The sequence below is a fragment of the Peromyscus eremicus genome, chromosome X, assembly GCF_949786415.1.
Source record: "Peromyscus eremicus chromosome X, PerEre_H2_v1, whole genome shotgun sequence".
Taxonomy (NCBI): Eukaryota; Metazoa; Chordata; class Mammalia; order Rodentia; family Cricetidae; genus Peromyscus; species Peromyscus eremicus.
The window spans coordinates 114,550,272-114,567,454 of record NC_081439.1 but is presented as its reverse complement, the minus strand read 5'-3'; the positions used below and the strand labels follow the sequence as shown (position 1 = coordinate 114,567,454).

The window sequence follows — 17,183 nt, the reverse complement described above, 5'->3', positions numbered from 1 at the left end:
CAGAATATCATTAGGAATCATTTCATTGATTTTATTTACTTTTCTAAATGAATGAATGAATGAATGAATGAATGAATGAATTCGTTTAGCCTGTCATGTCTGGTTCTATCCTAGGTCTCTGGGCTATCCAGGCATTGTTGGGCATGGGCTCCTGCTCATGACCTGGACCTCGAGTTAAACCAGACATTAGTTGGCCACTCCCACAAGCTCTGCACCATCATTCCCCCTCCCCCTGCACATCTTGCAGGCAGATTGTAGGTTGAAGGTTTTGTGGCTGGGTTGTTGTCCACGTTTCTCTTTCAGTGGCCTGAAAAGCACCTTCCCACACCAGAGACTAGACCATAGGTGTAATGGCTCCATGCAGGGGCCAGCTCAACCTCTCTACATTCAATGAGCTGTGTGGATATTGTCCTCGGTAATAAGGCCACCCTGCTATCTGTTTTTGGAGGGTGACCTTCTGTCCTAGCATGAGCCTGGGTTGTTTGGGGATTTCCACAGAACCCCGTCAGCCAAAAAACTTGACTGAATGCAATCCCAGCTCCTTACTGGAAGCCTTGCCTGGCTACAAAAGATGTCCATTTCAGATTCTGTATCCTCCATTACTAGGGGTCCTCACTAGGGTCACCCTCATAGATTTCAGGAAGTTTCCACTGCACTAGGTTTCCACAGTACCCACCAAGTTCCCCCCAATTCCAGTTGCCTCTCCCTGCAATCTCTCTCTCCATATACCCCCAACCAGATTCCTCCTGTTCCCCTCCCCACCAGCAAACTCTACTCTATTTCCCTGTCCCAGGGGATCCATGCAACTCTTATAAAGCAAAGCATTTAACTGGGGCTCGCTTACAGTTTCAGAGGCTCAGTCCACTATCATTGTGGCAGGGAGCATGGCAGCGTGCAGGCACACATGGCAGTTTAAGTTATTGTTAGACACAATTTAAGGGTTTTTTAAAGTAAATTTTATAAATCAAATTCCCTCAAATTGGATTGATATTTTACTAAACACAAAAAGAGGGCATACATGTAAAATGGGGTTCTTCAATATTTTCCTTCAAAAACAAAAACAAAAAAAGAAGCTCACTACTGTGACACACACCTGTAGTACAAGGTATCTAGAAGGCTGAGATGTGAAGATCACTTGAGCCCTGGAGTTCAAGACTGGTTTGGGAAACATGGTTAGAATCTGTCTCAAAAAACGAGACAAGACAGAAAAACCTATAACATAATACAATATCCAATTTAACATTCCATAATAGTACGTTTGTACCTGTTATGAGTGATTAAAAAATATGTGAAAGCCAAAACTTAAATACTCTTTATTGATGATAAAATGATTTGACAGTGTTATAGAAAAAATTCACTTTTACAATAAAAGAGTTGAAACCTTGCTACAGAGGAACAGCTGCCAGTCACATGCCTTCTTATATTTTATTTGGACAGTACAATAATAGATTTAAAAAGCTTTTGAGAATTTGCAATCTTTTGCTGCTGCCTTTTCATGAAGAGACACATAAACATGTTCAATTTTGAGATAAGTATTATACATATAGTACATATACATAAATACTATACATATATCAGCAAATCAAAATTAAAAATCACAAGTACTTTGGAGGCTGAGCTGTGAGCATCACTTGAGCTCAGAAATAGGAGGCTAGTCTGGGTCACATGGTAAGATCACGTCTCCAAAATAAAAGGAAGCAATATGCTGATGGCAAAAGAAAGAAACTAATCTTTATTCACAAAAGTGAATTCACACTGCTGGAGAGAAAAATCTCACTAATTAACAACAAAAGAGTTAAACCCTGGAAACACCAGAATAGGTGCTAGCTATGTGCCTGTTTTCATTTTATTTAAACTTGAATTTCCACCATAAAAACATGCTTTTTATCTAACATTAGAATTATATTGTTCCACACAGGTTCAAGTTTTCTTCAAAGAATCATGAAAATAGTATGGATTGAAGAGACTTTCGAATATTTGCAATCTCTTGCTGCTGCTGTCTCATAGAAGGAGAAAATAAACACAATGAATTTTTAGTTGTTATGCATAGTTTAGTAAATAAAATACTTCAGCGCTTCTGCTAAATTTTATATAATATAATAAAATTATATAAAATAAAAATATATAAAATAAAAAATATATATATATATAACTTCAAGATTAAAATATAACTTACAGTTTCCATCCTGTATTTCTTTTGATACTCAGCTATTTCTTTTTTAAGTTCATCAAATGAAACAGTCGATCGAACATTATTATTTTTATTCTCAATGTTCTTCAAAATCTAAAACACAAAAGGCAAGTTCACTTATAATCCATAGTGTTTCATCTTAGATTCTAAATTGTGTAATTCATTTTCAAAAGTGAGAATTTATTAATACTCATCAATGGTTATTATAAATTCTGTTTTTCAAAACATTGTAAATTAGAAATGAATAATAATACAGAACGAAGTAAAATACATCAGACATGAATCAAATGTTGTTAAAGAGGCTAAATTAGCATACTTTTCCCCAAAGAGTGGTTTAATGAACTGTTAAGGTCAAGATGAAGCAAAAACAAACAAATAACCAACAAAAATGCTGTGCAGTTTCACATGATTCCTAGGTATCTGGAGGCTCAAGAAGGAGAACAGAGATCTAGAAGTAAGCCTGAGCAACACAGTGGGACTTGTTTCAAAGAAAAGCAAAGACAAAAGATATAGGATTAAGACTACAAGGTCCCATCAGTATGATAATTTTGAAATTTTCTAGTATGTTTCCAAATGTCAGGTTATATTTTATTTGGACTAGTGGTAAATGTGACATGAATTCACTAAGGGAAGAAAATGATCTGTACTGTGGAGATCTTTTTAATTTACATAAACTAAAAATTACATTTTTAATCTGTATATGGTGGTGCATACCCTTAATCCAAGCACGTGAGGGCCAAGGCAGGTGGATCTCTGTGAATTCAAGGCTTGTCTGGCCTACATAGCAAACCTCAGGCCTGATAAGGCTGTATAGTGAGACCTGTCTCAAAAATATCACGTTTTATCATTCAGGGATTTTTATACTTAAAAAACGTCATATATATATACAGCATATTTTTAAGGCGGAGTCTCACTCTGTAGCTCAGTCAAGCCTCAAATTTGATATCCTCCTATCCTACCCTCCCTAATACTAGCATTATAGGCATGTACCATCACATCCAGCCAGAAGAAATAAATTTTAAACCCTTACTATCCACTCAATAAACTATTATTCCACTTCCTATTGTCCCCAAAAGTACTTAATGTAGTAATAATAATAACAATAACAATAGTAATAGGACAGTGCTTCGTTTTTCTTCAATGAGGAAAAACATAAACAACAGTTCAAATAAGTTAAAATACAAATAGAAATGCAGCTTTCTGTATATACAGAGTATAGACTGATTGGTAAATGATTTTACTTTAGCTGGCAATTGAACAAGACATCAATAGATAAGGAGGAATTAAACATATTGGAGAAAAACACTCCCAAAGCACAGGAGTACAGTCTGTGGGGTCAGAAAAAGCAGTTGTGTAGAGGTGGGAATAGTAGGTACATGTAGTAAATGGTGCTTAAAATGAGACTCAGTCATGGGGAATCTAAATAGCTAGAGTGTATTTAAGAAATTTATAAAAACTGAGAAATGACTGATGGATGTGCAGGAAGAAAGAGATGTTGTAGAAAGACAACATGACAGACCTATGAAGGATGGACTGAAGAACAGAAATCAGTTAAGAGTTTTCACAGTACAAAGATGATAAGGTTTACTAGCAGAAAGAATGAACTAAGGTTAATAGCGATAGGAAAGATTTGATGAAATGATGAGCCACTGCACAGAAGCTCAATTTGAGAACCTAAAAGATATGGAAGAGTTAAACATTACACTAATGTTCCTAATGGTAAATGGGAACATTTAGTGATGATACTATTTAGGCGAAAGCTTGATTAGTGCTTTATCAAATATTGATACCAATCTAAAAACTGTTCCTAGGGAACATTAGGGAAAGCTGACAAGTCCTCTGCCTGAAAACACTTAAAATAACTTTTGTTTTCATGAAAGATATTTTAAAAAATTTAAAAACGAGCCGGGCGGTGGTGGCGCACGCCTTTAATCCCAGCACTCGGGAGGCAGAGCCAGGCGGATCTCTGTGAGTTCGAGGCCAGCCTGGGCTACCAAGTGAGTTCCAGGAAAGGCGCAAAGCTACACAGAGAAACCCTGTCTCGAAAAACCAAAAAAAAAAAAATTTAAAAACGTAACTTTTAAAATCCTTTTAAAAGTATTTAATATTGAGACCCATGTTTGGTAATATGCTTATGTATAAACAGGCAACTGTCAATCTAAAAATCTCCTCAACAGTCTAGTACTTTCTTGGTTATCTCTAATGATTATAAAGTAGCATTACAGTCATTTTTGGTCAATGTAACAGTTCCAGAACTGAGGATGTCAGAAAGCACTTCTACAATACATTTGAAAACAAAAAGTCCACAATTTCAATTCAGTATTTCCTATTCAACAAACACTGGGATGCAAATACGGATAACAATGTAGAAATGATTCACAGACTTGGTCTCAGATAAACAGAAAATGGTGACTCAAGTGTTCATCAGCTATGAATATGATGCATGGCAAGTACAATGTTAGGTAAAATTACTAATTTGCATTTCCTATCGTGAATAATCATCACAAAACAATTAAAGCTCCACAGCTATACTTAACACTTTTGTCCATATCAATTTAAACTGAAAAGCAGTTGAAATTTCTTATTAAAATGTTTCCCTAATCAAATTGCAAAAAAAAACATTATACACATATTATCTGAGGTGTTAAGTTTCTGGGTACAACATACCTGTGTGTATCGTGTAACCATCTGTATAATTAGTTTCATTCTCTGGTTCTGTTTAATTTTGCACTGTCTTAGCATCACTTGCTGCTGGTGGAAAATATTCTACAAATATAAAAGAAGCTTATATATTTTGGTAAAATATTTTTGTTGTTCTTCTAAGCTTTATATATTATAGGTGAATGCTGTATCTCTAAGCTACATTCTCATCCTTAAAGCAAAAGAATAATTCCATACTGAAGTCAAAAGAAACAATTTTAAAATGAATACATTTAACATTTTACTTTGACAAAAAATTATGTCTAAGTTTAAGCAATTTTAAAAATAATTAATATGCAATATAATGATCCTACCAGTCATGGAAAAGGAATTATTTAACTTTTTGAGACAGGGCCACCCTATATTGCACATGCTGTCTGCGACTTGTGCTTCTTCCTCAGTCTCCCAAATATCTGGTATGACCGGCATGCACCACCACACGAGAACCAGTAGAAAATCCTCATATCCAAGTAAAAGCTCATTCTCTGAAATCTCAATGTCTACAATATAATTAATTTTAACTCTCTCACTGTTACTTTTCTAAACCCTGAGTCTGGAAAATTCAACTCTAGCTAGTCTACTTGGTGGAAACATTTTCACCACCTGGTGACCTTATTTCACTACGTATACAGAAACTTCATAAAGAAGACATCGAGTCTTCTTTACCGACCTGCATCTGTCTATGCTCTCATTTCTCAGGATACAGCATACTTGCTCTTTACCACGTTCTGTCTCATGCCCATTCAAACACAAGAATTCAGCTTTTACCTCCTCTACCTTACACTTGTAATTTGACTCTCTAGCCAGGCCAGCTAACTTCAGTCTGCCATATCAGCTGCTTGGGGGGATGAAGCCTGAGGATCACAAGGACAAGGCATGCCTGAACCACAGGCCAGCCTGGGAAATTTCATGAAACCTTGTCTCATAAGGAAAAGTAAGAAATGTCTGCGGATATAGCTCAGTGCTAAGAGGCATTTGCTACCATGGACGAAACCCTAGGTTCTAATTTCAGGCCCCCAGGGCCACAAAAAAAGTAAATAATTAATTTGTTCTACAGATTATTCCTATTGCCAGGCAGTGGTGGCACACACCTTTAATCCCAGCACTTGGGAGGCAGAGGCAGGTGGATCTCTGTGAGTCCGAGGCCAGCCTGGTCTACAGAGGGAGTTCCAGGTTAGCCATGGCTGTTACACAGAGAAACCCTCTCTCAAAAAACCAAAACAACAACAACAACAAAAAGATTATTCCTATTAACACACAAACACGTTATCTCTCTTAGCTCAAAAAGCCAAATCAAACAAAAAACTCTACAAACCTCTGTTTCATTTGTTCTCCTTCTAAGCAGTCCGTTCTTTCCTGTTCTGTCCTGTACCCATTCTAATTCGTTTTCATTTTATTTTTCAGACAGTCTACTGTCTTGTCTGGAGCACACTCTGTAGACAAGGCTGGCCTGGAACTTAGAGATCTACCTGCCTTGGCCTTGCAAGTGTTGGAACTAAACTTGTCACTACCACACCTGCTTCTAATTAGTTTTGTACTCATTTTTCCAACCAAATCATTCTATCCAATACACCAATGACTTCCTGTTGTTAAATCTAGCTTACGTGGTCTATAAGCAGTGTAAAGCACAGCTAAGGGTCTTTTCTTTATAAATACTTCCTTCATTTGGGGTAGTTTAATTTCTACCAACTAGGCCTCTAGTGGCCTATCCTCAGACTTCCTATTTACATTTTTAGTCACTCCCTTGGTAATTTCATCCAGGTTTATGGTTAAAAACCTGCATTTAAGCTCAGAATTTTAACTTTGTAGCTTTAGTTCAGCGTTCTCTCCTGAATCTCAGACTCATATACCAGTGAATCTGAATATATATTCATATATTCAGCATCTTCCTAGACAAAATTTCTTGTGTACCTCAAATTGAACATTTGCAAAACTAAGCTGACCTATGAACTCCACAATTTTTTGACATGACCTGTTTCCCCAGATCTTAGGTTTAAATTGTTTGATGATTATAAGCAATGAAAGAAGAAAATATAAAGAGTAACTAATACAGCTATATAATGTGTGAGTGGGACTTGAGTTGTGTTACAGCTCTGGACATTGAAAGTAAACCGTTTTCTGGACTGGTGCTGTGGTTTGGCTGTGGTGTGCTTCACTAGTCTGTAAAAGGCCCTGTCTTCAGGTTCAAATCACACGAAGCGGGGAGCAGGGGTATGGGGGAGCAATGGAGAAGGGAGAGAGACGGAAAAGAGAGAAAAAGAAAGTAAAGAAAGGAAGAAGGGAAGGGAGAGAGGGAGGGAGAGAGGAAAGGAATAAAGGAAAGAAAAGCTAAACCAAATCATAATCTAAGTACAGTGTGTTTTTTCAGGAATGGGCAAATGACCACAACGAACTCGGTGATGCTGCTCTACCAGCAGTAGTGAGAAAGTTTGTCTCAGTCCACTGCATGTTCTAATGTTGGAGTAAAGACAGGATTGGAAGGATTAACTTAGTAACCCCAAGAAGAACTTGCAACAACATCGTCGAGAAAGATAGTACCTCAAGTCCCCCCGTTTTCCATTCAACTGTACCTGAATCTAACTTACCCACGATTGATTTCACAGCAAGAAGTAAACCACCTTCAGTCTCTCAAAAGTTTCTTTTGTTTGAAATGATAAGAATCCCAGTTACTATAAGGAGCCCAGTGGAATGTGTGAGTATATTTGCCTATACTTCTGTGGTTTATGGTTCTGCAGGACAAGAACTGGGTAACAGTGGGTAATGCACCTTGGGTTAGTTCCCCAGGCCTAATGGAAGGCAAGCATCTAGAGTCCTACTTGAAATCTTGCTATAAAAGATTAATTATGAAGCTAATTGCGATACCAACAATTAGGTTTTCTTGCTGTTTCTTGTATTTCTGCTTCTCCAAATCCCACTGCTTAAACAGATCCATAAACTGCGGGTAATACTTATTGTTAACTTCCAGCCTGTAAAACATAAGAATAAAGGCTCACATTTTATACTAATATAAAAATAATTAAAACAAAATTGAATTGGCATATTTTATACTATGAAAAAGAAGGAAATCATAACAGTTTAACAGTTTAAATATTCTGGTGGGAACCCAAGAAATAAAAGTAGATTAATATAGATTCTAAAAATACTTCTTTTCCTTACAAAAGTCTTCTCATATGGTTTCCCTCTTGAAATCCAAGGAAATTTTATCATATATATGTATATATAAAATATAAGGATACATATATCATATATATATATCCCTATATACATACACACATATACATATAAACACACACATATTTCAAGGGAAGATTAATTTCATCTCCAAATAATTTTTCATGTTTTCTATAGGTTCCAATAAAAAGCAAATTACTTCAGCTGGGTGGTGGCGGCACATATCTTTAATCCCAGCACTCAGGAGGTAGAGGCAGGCAGATCTCTGTGAGTTCGAGACCAACCTGGTCTACAGAGAAAGCTTCAGGACAGCCAGGGCTACACAGAGAAACCCTGTTTCAAATAACAAAAAAAAAAAAACCCACAAAAATAAATTATTTCTAAGTAGAAATATTTTACTAAGCCCTTTTGACAGATACGATTCAGTACAAAGAACAGTTAGGTAAATTAAAATAACACAAATTATTTTTGATGTAAAATGAACTATATTTTACATTGCCCACACAGTTAACTAAAAGACATTTAATAGTTTTTGTGTCATCTACCATTTACTTAATAAGTGTTTTTCCAGAGTGAACATGAATTACTTTTAAAATAATAACTGTCTCAATTGTTATTTGGAAGGAAGAGCATGTAATCTTCACTGACTTCCAAGAAATATGTCTCAATTCTATGAAGGCATGGGATTATTGTTAGGATTCTGCCACTCCTCCAGTTGTATGACCACACATGCGCAGTTCAGTAGCTAAGCAAGGGGACTTACATCATCACTATGCTGCGCGATTACACAAATGTGTGCAGTGCTGTCAGGTAATCTGCACATGCATGGCATAGTTCCCTAAGCCCACATGCGCATGTGCAGGGAAATCCTTAAAAAGCTGGTCACAGATTCTTCCCCTCTCTTGTCTCCTCCCACCTCTGTCCCTTCTCCTCACGTGTCTCTTCCATAGGCCTGCCATGCTCTCTTCTGTCCGGCCCCAAAATAAAGTTCTGAGACTGGGTTTTGTCATGCCTCCTGACCTTTCCTCACAGAGTAAAAGCACCGTATTTAAAATCAACAGTTGTAGTACTACTCGCTTAGAGAAAATTCAATTGAAACATTTTCACTGGAGATTCCAACACACAGGTGATACTATTTTCATAAGTAATTTGCACCAATATATACTCAGAGATGATATAAACTTGGCGCTTAAAAATGCCAGCAAACTTACATTCGCTGTTGTTTGGTTCCCCAAACTTGTTTCATCTTGTAGCTACTCTTTTTGGAAACAGTTTCAGAGTACATTTGCATTCTTCTTCTCTTTTCAAGAAGAGAATTATTAATCCCATCTATATCGAAAATAAAGGTTAATATTCAAATAACTTCAATTGTTCCTAAATATTCAAGTGTATAGATATAGATATAGATATATAGATATGGCTAAAGATTATTAAACAATATCAATGACACTTAAAATTAAATTGAAATATATCACCAACATGGTGCACAAAAAGTTTCATACTTTAGAGTATTTAGAATTTTGCATTTTCAGACTAGGGATGTACAACCAGTGAAGTCAATGCAAATAAAATAAAATACACAAAACTCTGAAATCTGAAATATTTTTGGCCCTATATATTTTGGATGGGAAATGTTCTAACTTACCTTAGTTCTGATTTTTCTAATGGAAGATAATTTTAAAATTAGGCACAATAATAATGAACCCAGGAGAAAAATGGTTGGGGATAAATTTTAAGTACTTCACAAACAAACAGCTTAGCAGAAGGGAAATACTTCTAAATTAAAAAAAAAATAATGTCCCACTGAAATGATATTAGTGAGCTTTTGAACTGTGGTTAGAAGTCAAACTTTAATTACAGAAATGATCCTGAAGTATAGTCTTATAACTCAAGTTTTAAAATACATAAAATTACTCTCTTGAATATTATAATCCAAGTCATGTTTAAAACAATAAGATATTTGTATAAAATATTGTCAATGGTAAGCCTAAATATATTTTTTATAAAAATTGTCAAAATACCAAAGATGGAAAAATCGCTTTGTTCTGGGGAGATGGCTCAGTGTTTAAAATGCCTGCTATGCCAAGCATGAGGCCCTGAGTTTGAATCCCCACCACCCACATAAAAGCCAGATACCCCCACAACAGACTGCTGGCAATGGTCGAGAGACAGCCCAAACTGACCTACTCTGGTGATGGGATGGCCAAACACCCTAACTGTCATGCTAGAAACCCCATCCAACGACTGAGGGATCTGGATGCAGAGATCCATGGCTAGGCCCCAGGTGGAGCTCTGGGAGTCCAATTAGCGAGAATGAGGAGGGTTTATATGAGCCAGAATTGTTGAGACCAAGGTTGGATAAAGCACAGGGACAAATAGCCAAACGAATGGAAACACATGAACTATGAACCAATGGCTAAGGGGTCACCAATTGGATCAGGCCCTCTGAATGGGTGAGACAGTTGATTGGCTTGATCTGTTTGGGAGGCATCAGGGCAGTGGGACCGGGTCCTGTGCTCATTACATGAGTTGGCTGTTTGAAACTTGGGGCTTATGCAGGATCGCTTGGTTCAGCCTGGGAGGAGGGGACTGGACCTGCCTGGACTGAGTCTACCAGTTTGATCTCAGTCCTCAGGGGAGGCTTTGCCCTGGAGGAGGTGGGAATGAGGGGTGGGCTGGGGGGAAGGTGAGGGGGTTGGGGGGGAACAAAGGAATCCGTGGCTGATATGTAGAACTGAGTTGTACTGCAAAATAAAAATTAAAAAAAAAAAAGCCAGCTGTGATGTTGTGTGTCCCTGACAACAGCACTGAGGGGCAGAGACAGGCAGCTCCTTGGGACTCCTTGGCTATTCAATCTCTCTGAAATGATGAGGTCCAGATACAAAGAGATCCTGTCTCAAAAAAATGGAGGGGCTGGAGAGATTTCTCAGTGGTTAACAACATTGGTTGCTCTTCCAGAGAACTCAGGTTCATTTCCCCCCCACACACACACATGACGCCTCACAACGATCTATACCTCCATTCCCAGAGGAATAAATTCTTTCTTCTGGTTCCTGAAGGCAAGAGGCAAGCTTGTGGTGCATGCATATATGAAGGCAAAACTCTCTCTCTCTCTCTCTCTCTCTCTCTCTCTCTCTCTCTCTCTCTCTCTCTCTCTCCCTCTCTCTATCTCTCTCTCTCTCTCACACACACACACACACACACACACACACACACACACACATGAAGTGACTGAGGAAGACATTCCAATTTCAACTTCTGGCTGCCACACTCATCCACATACTTGCTCATACAGGTGCATACCTGTATAACATACACACAAATAAAAGTGAAAACTACTCATGTAAATATGGACAAAATTTAGGAATAGTTTAAAATAATTTCATGGAGCTTTTTATACAGGGGATTTTACTACTAAGTACAGTAGTGCATAAAAATTCAATATATTAAATAATGTTGCTGAATATATATTTTCTATCATAAATAGTAACCATTTAGTAACTATAATCAATCTATACATACTATGACATAAAATTTTATACTTTCAGGATCTATAACCTTCACTTTATGTAACAGATTAGAAAACAAACTCTTTGTCACTACCAAACAGAAAAAAACTCTCTGGGAAAATTTCATGATATCAATAATTCCTACAAAAGAATCAATTATTATTAACTCTTCTAAAAAGAATGCCGTTTCCCAAGCTGGGTGTGGTAGCTCATGCCTGTAATTCTAGCACCCAGGAAGCTGACACAGGAGATCTACAGTTTAAGCCTAGACTGGGCTTCAGATCAAGTTCCAGATCAACTCGAACTACATAGTAAGATCCTGTCTTAAAAACAAGGAAGCAATACACAAAATTAACAAAGGAATTGACAAACTACTATATAAAAAGGAGTTTATACAACTGATGAACAGTATTTAAATTTCAGATCTTTCCCTTTCACAACTTTTATTTTCGATTTTTTTCATTTGATGTACATGAATGTTTTGCATGCATGTATGTATATATAACTTGTATGTGCCCACAGAGATCAGAAGAGGGAGCAAGATCCTCCAGAACTGGAGTTGTAAATGGCTAGGAGCTACCATGAGGATGCTGGGAACCGAACTCAGGTCATTTACAAGAGAAGCAATCAGCCTTAACTGATAAGCCATTTTTCCAGTACCCTCACATTTTTGGATATAAAAGTAATTATACAGGGGTTGGAGAGATGGCTCAGTGGTTACAAGTGCTTGCTGCTCTTCGTGAGGACTTGAGACCATTTCCCAGTTCCGTGTTATACAGCTCACAACTGCCTCTAACTCCAGCTCCAGGATATCCTACACCATCTTCTGAGCGCTGCAGACACTTACATGTGACATACACCCCCACACAGAGACACATAATTAAAAAGAAAATAAATCTTAACAAATAATAATGAAGGATTTTATTAGTCTTCAGGATTATGCTCTCCTTCACAGAAAAGGGAATTCAGCAAGAGTCTTACAAAATAAATTTTGTAAATGAAAACCTGATACATAGAATCACTTGTGGGAACTATTAGTCTGTGAATAGAAAGAATTGTAAAATTTTCTCCATCTATTTTTTTCTTCTAAAATTCTATATGAGACTCACAGGTCTACAAGCGTCATTTTTACTTTTTTTTAATCATGGAAAATTTTAAGTGGAAAAATTTATGTTTTTAAATCACAACATTCATGTGAAATCCATTGCTAAGTGAGCATTAAGTGACAGTTATAAAGAACACTGATTAACATTTCCTTTCACATAAATTAATATATAGTTTTAAACAATTTTATGTTAACATACTTATCGCCAAAAACATACCTCCGAATTTATCCAACATAGTGTGTATTTCATCTCTGTGAAGAAATTACAATAAAAAATTAAAGCTGGAAATATAGTTCAGTGGTAGATCATTTGCCTAGCACACACAAAACTTTACACAAAAGTTCTTTTAATTATTATAATATATAGCATATGGGTTGGAACAAATGTCACATGCAACATAACATAACATATTTCTTAGACAACTAAAGTAAACCTTTGTTATTACCTTAGTGCTGACAAGTCATACACGTATATCCCCATTACTTTCTTTTATTTGTCTCCCACTCTTGCTGAACCCTTTCTTCCCAACTAGTCTCCTTCCTATTCTCGTGTGAGTGTATGTGTGTGTGCGTGTGTGTGTGTGTGCGTGTGTGTGTGTGCGTGTGTGTGTGTGTGTGTGTGTGTGTGTGTGTGTGTGTGTGTGTGAAGGTCTTATGCAGGTAGCCATAGTCGCTATGTGTTTGTGATTACGAGGTCTCAAGGAGTCCAGGCTAGACTTGAAATAACTATATAGCTGAGGATGACCTTGGATTTCTGATCTTCCTGCATTCACCTCTCTAGAGCAGGAATTATAGGCACTACATTTGAAGTACTCTATTGAACTGGCAAAAAATTATTTGAAAATATTACCCCATAGCTTCATCTACTTCTGCAGGAGGGCACTTCCTCTCATCTTTGTTAAACACTGGGCTCTTTTCTGTATTAACAATACAGATGAAAAACATATTGGAAATTAATTATGTTATATTAGTAATAGTTAGCAAAGTGCTATCTTCATTTGCGTTTCTCTGGAACTTTTCTCAATGTAAATTTTTGAAGTAGCTATAGAAATGAAATAATTTCTTTGCAGATTTTATGAAATCAATTCACAATTTGCCAACATTTTATAGGAACACTTTTCAAGTCTTCCTGGGGTAAAACCATTTTAAGTTATTAATCATTTCTCAATATACTGGGACTACAGAGCCAAGAGAAGCAATATGCATCACTAAAACTGGTACAGAAATGTACATCTAAAATTAGAAACGAAAGTATCAGAAAATCTGAGACTAGGTAACAATCAGATGAACTCCAGGACACAATCAATGCCCAACATTGGGTACGCTGTACCTTCAGACCGAGCCTTCTTCAAAACACTCAGACCATCTTCTTCATCATCAAATTCAAAAAGCACTAAGTGCTCCTGCTTTCGTACCGACATAACTCTACCAAAATTCCTTCTTCTGTTGGCAAAAGGTCAGATGTTTTCTTAGTTAAAATACAAAGGAAAAGAATCTCACAAGTCATGTGAATCCAATGGTATCATTTAAATAAATGGCTAAATTTAAAATGTCAAAAAATCAAATAAGAATTATCTTAGTTCATTGAAAGTAAGCTTTTTCCTCTTTTTACATTGTTTTTAATAATTTTCCTTTACTACTGAGAATTTCATACACATATTCAATGAAATGTGATATATATACACATTTCCCCCTCTCCATCTCCTCCTGTATCCTACTCAACATGTCTCTCTCTGAACTTTGTTTTTTTTTTTTAAAGTATACTTTTGAACCAAAGTAAACAATTTGTCATTTCTCAATTTTAAAAGTGCAACATTGGCCACAACCTACAGTATATGAGTCCCCCCCTCAAAAAAAAATGAAAGAGCAAAATGTGTCAGTTCATAACCTCTAGGACATCTGAATTTTGGTCCTATGTCTCACAGATTCTTTTTAAAATTGAGCAAGTCTGTATCTCAGTTTTAAAGTAAAATCATGGTGCTATCCAGAAAGATAATCAACGTGGGCAAATATGTATTCATGGTAAAAGAGCTTATGCTCTATTCACAACAAACACCCACCACCATTACCACCACTCACACAGAAAGGCCTGCTATTTGAGAAGCTGGGGATTTCAAACATCAGAAGATTGCATGTTCAAGGCCAGCCCAAGCTAGACAGGGCCTGAGTTACAAAGGGAGATACCACCCTACAGAAACAAACCAAAACTGACAGAAAAGGCTGAACGTGGTGGTGCAGGGCTGTAAGCCCAGTACGTGGGTGATTGAGCCTGGAGGATCAGTGGTTAGAACCCACCCTGGGTTACTTATTAATCCCTTGCAATGTCTCCTCTTTTTTTTCTCTTTTCCTTCGCCCTCCCCTCTCTCCAATATCCAGACAGTCCGTATCAAACTAGCACACCCTATGGAGGAAGACGAAGATGGGTCCTCAGTTGGTTTCTAAGGGATTCTGGGCACCACCCAGAAGCATGGAGGCAGCCCTACAGCTCCTCGCCCAGGGCTCCTGTTCCACAGACCCCGGTCCTGCACACCCCACCCCTGTGCCCTCACCCCACCCCGCTGTCGGCTTCTATCCCCAGGCTCCGTGACCGTGTCCTGCAAGGGCTCCCCAACCTCCACAGCCTGTTCATCCCTTTAGTGAGGTCTCTGCCTCCCTTTTCCTGTCAGAAGTCACAGGAACGACCTCCTGTCAGAAGTCACAGGAACGACCCCTGTCAGAAGTCACAGGAACGACTCCTGTCAGAAGTCACAGGAACGACCCCTGTCAGAAGTCACAGGAACGACCCCTGTCAGAAGTCACAGGAACGACCCCTGTCAGAAGTCACAGGAACGACCCCTGTCAGAAGTCACAGGAACGACCCCTGTCAGAAGTCACAGGAACGACCCCTGTCAGAAGTCACAGGAACGACCCCTGTCAGAAGTCACAGGAACGACCCCTGTCGGAAGTCACAGGAACGACCCCTGTCAGAAGTCACAGGAACGACCCCTGTCGGAAGTCACAGGAACGACCCCTGTCGGAAGTCACAGGAACGACCCCTATCGGAAGTCACAGGAACGACCCCTGTCGGAAGTCACAGGAACGACCCCTGTCGGAAGTCACAGGAACGACCCCTGTCAGAAGTCACAGGAACGACCCCTGTCAGAAGTCACAGGAACGACCCCTGTCAGAAGTCACAGGAACGACCCCTGTCAGAAGTCACAGGAACGACCCCTGTCAGAAGTCACAGGAACGACCCCTGTCAGAAGTCACAGGAACGACCCCTGTCAGAAGTCACAGGAACGACCTCCTGTCAGAAGTCACAGGAACGACCCCTGTCAGAAGTCACAGGAACGACCCCTGTCAGAAGTCACAGGAACGACCCCTGTCAGAAGTCACAGGAACGACCCCTGTCAGAAGTCACAGGAACGACCCCTGTCGGAAGTCACAGGAACGACCCCTGTCAGAAGTCACTGCCCATCAGGAGGAGTTTCCTCACTAAACACCGTCTCCTCACGTGACCCCCAACCCTCGGCAGGCGAACACGGCTTACTGGTCGTCGGACAGGTGAGCACCTCACGTCAGCGCCCTCCAGCACTTGGGCCTCGACCGTGAAAGCTGCTCTGCCGGCCTCCGAGGACCTTTGTGATTTGAGCGGGAGGAAAGGCAGGCTCCCACAGGGAGCTCGCTGATTGGCTGAATGGGCCCCGCACATGCGCACAGAGAGTGCCAGGCTGACTCTGGTTCAAGGGCAAACTGGTTTATCCTGATGGCGTCTTCAGGCACTGGGATGGACTACCGACTTCAGGACAAATGTTTTCCTGTTTTAGGTGTATACTCCTTTACACACTTGAAAATTAAAAGAAAACATGGAAAATGCGAAGCGAAGCACGATACTCTGTCAGTTTCTAGGTTTATACTCCTTTACATGCTTGAAAGTTAAAGGAAAACGTGTAAAATACGAAGCATGACACTGCTACTTTATTTCAACTGTAGAGGCCCTTGTATGAATTTTTATTTTTGATTTATGTATGTATATATTTATTGCGTATGTTTTTTTTCTGCATTTACATATGCACACCACATTTCTGGTCCTCCTGTCTCTACCTACTGAGACTGATTACTCTCTCTCTCTCTCTCTCTCTCTGTCTCTCTCTCTTTCTCTCTCTCTTTCTCTCTGTCTCTGTCTCTGTCTCTCTCTCTCCCCCTCTGACATGTTTATGAGTGTTTGCCAGCATGTATGTCTATGAACTACATGCATGCATGCCTGATGCTCACAAGCCAGAAGAGAGCACTGATCCTCTGAAACTGGAGTTATGCATAATTGGGAGCCATCATTTGGGAGCTTCGAACCGGAGTCTTCTGCAATAGCAGGAAGTGCTCTTAACAGCTGAGCCATTTCTCCAGACCAGTCTTGTACGCACTTTATGTGAGCTAGGGCATTTCTCCCAAAAGCTGTTTGCTTTCACTGTTTTCCTACTTGTGCACTGTTTAAAAAAAAAGGCTAAACTTTGAAAAGAGCAAAGAGAGC

At 38.8% G+C, this 17,183-nt stretch overlaps 1 protein-coding gene across 1 annotated transcript; it reads right to left on the bottom strand.

Moving 5' to 3' along the window:
- Positions 1-1,298: 1,298 nt before the first annotated feature.
- LOC131899841 (synaptonemal complex protein 3-like) lies at positions 1,299-16,341 on the bottom strand. The gene is made up of 9 exons (XM_059251310.1): positions 16,206-16,341; positions 14,007-14,144; positions 13,527-13,593; positions 12,894-12,928; positions 9,274-9,391; positions 7,758-7,857; positions 4,859-4,957; positions 2,177-2,284; positions 1,299-1,996 (listed from the first exon to the last, which is right to left on the bottom strand). Exons 2-9 carry the CDS (start codon positions 14,095-14,097, stop codon positions 1,940-1,942), a joined length of 675 nt encoding a protein of 224 aa, XP_059107293.1. The 5' UTR covers positions 14,098-14,144; positions 16,206-16,341; the 3' UTR covers positions 1,299-1,939.
- Positions 16,342-17,183: the final 842 nt, after the last annotated feature.

What these genes read in the sequence shown, in the direction of transcription:
- LOC131899841 (XM_059251310.1), bottom strand. Translation starts at nt 14,097, where the DNA reads ATGTCGGTACGAAAGCAGGAGCACTTAGTGCTTTTTGAATTTGATGAT. An exon ending in TATGTTGGATAAATTCGGAG is followed by an intron (nt 9,392 to 12,893) that starts GTATGTTTTTGG and finishes TTTTCGATATAG; the next exon opens with ATGGGATTAATAATTCTCTT. An exon ending in AACAGCAAGAAAACCTAATT is followed by an intron (nt 4,958 to 7,757) that starts GTTGGTATCGCA and finishes TTATATTTGTAG; the next exon opens with AATATTTTCCACCAGCAGCA.